At 44.5% G+C, this 6,625-nt stretch overlaps 1 protein-coding gene across 1 annotated transcript; it reads left to right on the top strand.

The window, feature by feature from the left end:
- The first annotated feature begins 1,470 nt into the window (after positions 1-1,470).
- Positions 1,471-6,284, top strand: RDH14 (retinol dehydrogenase 14). The gene is made up of 2 exons (XM_032866891.1): positions 1,471-1,964; positions 5,214-6,284. Exons 1-2 carry the CDS (start codon positions 1,572-1,574, stop codon positions 5,829-5,831), a joined length of 1,011 nt encoding a protein of 336 aa, XP_032722782.1. The 5' UTR covers positions 1,471-1,571; the 3' UTR covers positions 5,832-6,284.
- The last annotated feature ends 341 nt before the right edge of the window (positions 6,285-6,625 follow it).

Below are 6,625 nucleotides of genomic sequence, written 5' to 3'. Positions count from 1 at the left end.
AGGCAGACATCTGCATGGGCTGGAAGTGGTCAGACCACAGAACTGAGGTGAACTTTGAAGGATGGAAAAAATACAGATAGATGGACAAAGAGGAAAACAGATGTGCTCTGGGATCAGTGAGTTTGAGAGGCAGCGTCAAATTACAGAAAGGATGGAAAAAAAGCCCATCCCTGGTGATTTCTGCTCCGGTGCCTTGTGGAATCCCCAGGGACAGTGCTCCTTCCCTCCTGTGAGCTTCATCTCCAGCACTACTTCTGGCATCCTAACGCTCTTCTATTTGTAATGTGACTGTTCACTGCATGTTACATCCTTCCCAAATGCACAGGAGTGGAGGAGAGTTTAATCAAAATCATCTAGGGGGTCTATTTCAAACTATACAGGTTGTGTGTCTCATCTCTTGTCCTTTAGATTCTAGAATGGGGACTGTGGCGGGGGAGGTCTCTGTGTCTGTGCCAGACGGTAAGGACTTTGAGGGCAGAAATGGTGTCCTATTTCTCTGTGACTGTCACAGGGCACGGGGCCTCGCACATACGGGATGGGTGAGTAGATGGAAGGAATGAAGACTTGAGAAGAGCTTGGTCTAAAGCTATGAAGTTTGCAGTTTGAAGATGGGTCGCTGTGGCAATAAGCCCTGACATTTTTCGATCACTTCGTAGTGTAGAAAGCACTTTCCCTTCCATTTTACATTTGATCGTCTCCTGGAGGAGACGTGGAAGCACTTGTGAATGGGCCTACTCAGAAGTCTGTGTCTAGAGAAAGTCCAGGCTTTCCCACTCTTTCTCTACCCTTATCAAATAAGACCACTGGCTGATGACTTTTCCATAGAGATCAATGCCATCATGGTTTTCAGTTCTCAGACTGTGGTCCACAAACCAGCGGCGTCTGAATCATCTGGGAACGTCCTAGAAATCCAAAGGCTCAGGTCCCATCTGCAACCTAAATTGAATCCTAAACTCTGGCACTGGGGTCCTTCCATTTCGGTGGGGGCGGGGGCGCTGTTGTTTTTACGAGTTCTGCAGGGGATTCTGATAGATACTACGCTAACGTCTGAGAACCACTAGCCCGGAAACTAGCTGTTTCCGACTGGCTCACGTCGCTAAGCTCTTCGCCTTAATCATAATAAAAAAGAGCTCTTCCTCAGGCTCCAGAGGGTAAGAACCCCTCATTCTCCTGAGGGTGAGAAAACGGCACTGAGGGGTAACAAGTCCCAGGGATCCTTAACGGAAAACACACTAAGCAAGCCCTGATATGTGGGACTTGTAAATTCGAAATATTCACACGGCATTCCCACCGGGTTGACCACCACCACTCCGGGGCCTGCGCTCACCCTCCACGTTCAGGCTGGGGGCCGGCTCCACCGAGTCACCGCAACTCAGGGCGCTGTACAGCCTACCCAATGCGGTGCCCTCGGGAGGAAAACTACAAGTCCCAGCATGCCTCACGCCGCCCCGTCAGGCGGCAACAGGCCCCGCCCCAGAGTTCCTGGCGTGCAGGTGGCAGCCTCAGCCCCCGGCGAGCGGCGATTCCGGAAGTCCCGCGCGGGGGCCGGTGGGCCTTCGGCCCAGGCGGCTATGGCCGTGGCTACTGTAGCTGCACTCCTGGCCGCACTGGGTGGGGCCCTGTGGCTGGCTGCCCGACGGTTCGTGGGGCCCAGTGTCCAGCGCCTGCACGGAGGCAGAAACTCGAGCCTCATGCACGGGAAGACCGTGCTGATCACGGGGGCGAACAGCGGCCTGGGCCGCGCCACGGCCGCCGAGCTGCTGCGCCTGGGGGCGAGGGTGATCATGGGCTGCCGCGACCGTGCGCGCGCCGAGGAGGCAGCGGGTCAGCTCCGCCGCGAGCTCCGCGAGGCCGGGGGCCCGGAGCCGGGCTCTGACGCCGGCGAGGCCGGGGAGCTCGTCGTCAAGGAGTTGGACCTCGCCTCGCTGCGCTCGGTGCGCGCCTTCTGTCAGGAGATGCTCCAGGTGTGGGTCTCCGGGAGCCCCTGCAGATCCGGGACGGGAGCGGGCCTCGGCGGATGCGCGAGGCGGGGCCGGAGGCTAGCGGGGTGGGTTTGGGGGTGGTACTGCCCGGACTCCCGGGGGTGTGACCTTGGGTAAGACCGGGACTAAGAGTGGAAAGTGTCAAATGGTGTGAGAGGGTTTGGGAGTGCAGACTGGGGAAATTGGTAGGAAGGGCCTCTGTTTTCCAAAGATGCTGAGAAAAACATGGACCCAAAAGGAAAATAAGCCAGTTTCTGAATATTTTCTTTTGTTTTGTGAGGAGGGTCCGGGGTGGGGGACGGGGAGAACCTGCCAGGTCTTCAGATTTTTGTTTTCTGTGTCTGAAGTCAGTGCACCAAGCCATCTTTCAGAGCCTGAGAGCCAGGGACCTTGAAGCGATTCCCCCCCCCCCCTCCCTGCTGGGGTAGGAAGTTTGGCTCTCTGCCACAGGTGCACTCATTAGTACCAGCAGCTTCAACAGTCTCTGGCCTGATTTCTAAATAGACTGGAGCTCGGAATCCCAGTAGCCATGTGCTCTACACGGGAACAGAAATAAATATAATACTTAGTATTTATTGAAGGTTTCCTACATGCCGGGAGCTGTTGCCAGAATTTCAGATACTTAAAAAAATTTTCTTCTAATGAAATTAAGGTGCCTTTGGCTATTATTGTCATCGAATCCTCAGTAACTCTGGTAGGCAAATTATCCCCATTTTACAATGTTAGGCAACAAAGGCATAGGTAGGCCAAATAATTGGCCCAGGATCTGTATCCAGAGCCCTTGCTTTTAACTTCTGTATTTCGCTGCCTGCCTATGAGGTGTAGGAATCTTTGTTTAGATGATAAATATTCCACTGAAGTGGGTGTCCTTTGTTAAAATAGGTAGAACAGTTTCCCACAGAGGGGTCTTGTAAAAGGGCATATAGAAGAATGAAATTTAAAATTAGCCACTGTGGGAAAGGTGCCAATATGAAACGGAGCCTCTTCATTTTACAGCAGAGGTTCCCAAACTTTCTAATGCAGACATGATGCCAGGAGGCCAAAGAAACTATCTGTTTATTAAGTAATTAAGTCCAAACAACCTAATAAGTATTTATGTCCTAACAATTTAATAGCTGTTTGAGAAAATAATACATATAATTGAAAGAAAAAAGATATTTCATTCTTCAATAACCATAATTACTAATGGGAAATGTGCACCTGTCGTTCACTGCATAAACTTCGCAGTCTTTGGAATCCGGTTGGAAATGTCCATTCCCTTTTCTTGTTCTAAATTGATATTTAACATTGTACTTGCATTTTACTAAAAACTCAGGTTTACGAAGATGGGACACCATTGAAAGAAATTTAGCACAATTTAATGTTGATGATGTGAACCATTTGCTGCTAGTAGTTTTTGAGTTGTTGAGCAAAGTTTCACTTTGTTTCCCTGGAAAATTTAAAATCCCTAGCACCCTGTGGAGTTCCATGTGAGGCTCTGGGGCACCTTGATGCACAGTTTGAGAACTGTTGCAGATCTAGAGAAGTTTTCTGTTTCTTTATCTTAATGGCTAGTATTTCATTATCAGATAAAAGAGGTTAAGAAATAAGAATGCTAGTGTATAAAAGATGCTGAAGCATTAAAAGTAGGTCTTCTTATTCATTAAAAATGTAGATGGGTCTGAGTATGCTTCTCATTTCTGAGACTTAAGGCATTTTATTACTTTGGCCACTTGAGACAGAACCAATTAAAAGTTAAGGAGATAAAATTTACTAAGTTTCTTTCTGGCTCTAAAGTCCAATGACTATAACCAGATTTTTTTTTTTTTTAATGGAAGTATAAATTTCCCACAGGTTGGTATTCATGGTATTTATGTCATTTATCTCCTAGAATTTAAAAAAAATAGTGAATGATAAAGTCTTAAAATAACACAAGGCTAGCAAAGAATGATGGCTCAGAAATGATTAATACAGGAAACTCTTCCAAAGGATTAGTGAAAAAAGAACACTCCTTTCTTTCCCCCATGGGTGAACTTTTGCCTTCTTTTTGAAGTTGACTGTTGGAAAAGCCAAAGGTGCTTAGACAGACAGAATGATAAATAGTTAATCCTCTGACAGGTAGGCTCTGATAACAGTTGTGAAATTTAACACATTTTTCTTTTTACTTACACTTGGCAAAAGGGCCAGTGAAATTTGAAATTTGACCTCAAGTTAATTTAATCGTAGGTCATCATTGTGTCTTTACACCTGGAACATGTTGTACATTTCTTTTTCTCTGCCCATCAAAAGAGAAGAGAGGAGCCAAGAAAGGGCTAGGGAAAACCAACTTACGTGAATTAAGGAATGAAAAGACTTCCTTTTGAGGACAATCTAAATTTTAGCGTTTTACTCTGGAGAGATGCAGGAGGGTATAGATAGATTCTGACTATATAGCTCCTCTAAGCTGGGGCCCTTCAGAGTTTGAAAGAGGTAGATGTTATATAGGGAAAAAAAGAACTGAATCTTAAATTTATAGTAGAGGTTAAAGGTGTTTCTTGGTCCTAACTCCTCTCTAAATGTCCTTTGCTGTTACTGTAAGACTTAGTATTTATGTATGAGTCATACTTGTTTCTGATATTTTTATATTACCTATTTAATATTTTTCTTAACATTTCTTTGATTTAGTCATGATGTTTTCTCTACTTTTAATTTACATCCCTGACCCTTTGTATTATATGTTCCAATTTTAAGGGAGCCACTTGGAGGTGCTCCATCTCTATGGTACCATTTGCCCTTAGAAAAGTACAGAATGAAGTAGTCCTAGTTTGCCCCTGGTGATGATAGTAACAGCTCTGGGAATAAATAATGCTCACCTGCCTTCTGCCATACTTCCACTTCTAGCTGACATCGACTCTCTAACTTTGTTGTGAAACTCCCAATTAGAAAAGCAAGCTAGCTTACTAATTCCAAATGGGGGCATTGGTATCAGAAGATTTCATCTTCCAGTTTTTGTTTGCCGCCCAAGAGCCCTGTGATACTGCACAGGTCACCTAACATTGGGTGCTTAGTTTGCTCACAGAGTTGGTGAGGGTAGATGAGAGGGCATGTGAAAAGCACACCACCAGGTCGGCATTAAACATACAAGTCTTTCCAACCCCCCCCCCATTGTTGAAAACCCACAGAGGCACTTTATAGAATTTTAGTAGTTGCAAGAACTAAAATTTCATATTAGGCCTATGTTCATAATCGCCCCATTCTCTTTGACATTTAAAGGAAGAACCTAGACTGGACGTCTTAATCAACAATGCAGGAATCTTCCAGTGCCCTTATATGAAGACCGAAGATGGGTTTGAGATGCAGTTTGGCGTGAACCATCTGGGGCACTTTCTACTCACCAATCTTCTCCTTGGACTCCTCAAAAGTTCAGCTCCCAGCAGGATTGTGGTAGTTTCTTCCAAACTTTATAAATATGGAGACATCAACTTTGAAGACTTGAACAGTGAACAGAGCTATAATAAAAGCTTTTGTTACAGTCGGAGCAAACTGGCTAACATTCTTTTTACCAGAGAACTAGCCCGCCGCTTAGAAGGCACAAACGTGACTGTCAACGTGTTACACCCTGGTATTGTGCGGACTAATCTTGGCAGGCACATACACATTCCACTGTTGGTCAAACCACTTTTCAATTTGGTGTCATGGGCTTTTTTCAAAAGCCCAGTAGAAGGTGCCCAGACTTCAGTTTATTTAGCCTCGTCACCTGAGGTAGAAGGTGTGTCAGGAAAGTACTTTGGAGATTGCAAAGAGGAAGAACTATTGCCCAAAGCTATGGATGAGTCTGTGGCGAGAAAGCTCTGGGATATCAGTGAAGTAATGGTTGGCCTTTTAAAATAGGAACAAGGAGTGGAAGAGAGCTATTTATAGAACTGGCTGCCAGTTACATCTGTCATCAGAAATGGGGTGGCTTGAGTACTTGCTACTTGAAAACTGTTTTGGTTTTACGCTAGTACTGCTGAGAGGTACATATGGATATTTTGAAGTTACTAAAAAGTTATTTTTTGGAGAACATAAAATTTCTGAAAAGATGTCTTAAATATACAGTAAGCATAATGAATAGTAAAATGAGCAGTATAATATACTTTAGAAATTATAATTGAGCAAGCATGGATTACGAATATTAAAGAATCCACTGACTTAAACACCTTGCGAACTTTTTCAAATACCTTTTGAGTTTCGTGGCCAAAGTGTTAAATATTTTCATTGCAGTGCCAGTTTTTGTGTGAAAATAACATGCCTGTTGTGTGCACAGTTCTTACGTGGAATAAATTTAATGGTGCAAATCCTTAATTGTGTGGTTTTTTGTTGTTGTTGTTTTTTTTTTTTTTTTTTTTTTTACTAGTTTCACTGAAGTGAGTCCTTTATCATATTAATCTCCACTGATCTTGGTGTGCCCAGTGTCTTTCTTCCCGCATATCTTGCATGCTGCCTTAAGAAGTAAGATTTCTAAAACCCAAATCTGTGTCACGGTGTCATATGCCTGTTTAAAAATATGCAGTGGTTTTCAATTGCCCATACAGGGTTACTAGCTACAGAATTTCTTCTTCAAAAGAAGTCTCAAATGCAGAATCTGGGTGGGTAAAGCAGGTCATAACAATATTGCAGGGGTAGAGTCTCCCAACAAATAAGTT

Source organism: Lontra canadensis, unplaced genomic scaffold, assembly GCF_010015895.1.
Source record: "Lontra canadensis isolate GAN:19392208 unplaced genomic scaffold, GSC_riverotter_1.0 scaffold32, whole genome shotgun sequence".
Taxonomy (NCBI): Eukaryota; Metazoa; Chordata; class Mammalia; order Carnivora; family Mustelidae; genus Lontra; species Lontra canadensis.
The sequence above is the reverse complement of the archived record's forward strand: the minus strand, read 5'-3'. Positions and strand labels throughout refer to the sequence as shown.

Coding starts and splice junctions, on each gene's coding strand:
- RDH14 (XM_032866891.1), top strand. CDS start 1,572: ATGGCCGTGGCTACTGTAGCTGCACTCCTGGCCGCACTGGGTGGGGCC. Junction 1,965..5,213: donor TCTGTCAGGAGATGCTCCAG/GTGTGGGTCTCC, acceptor TGACATTTAAAG/GAAGAACCTAGACTGGACGT.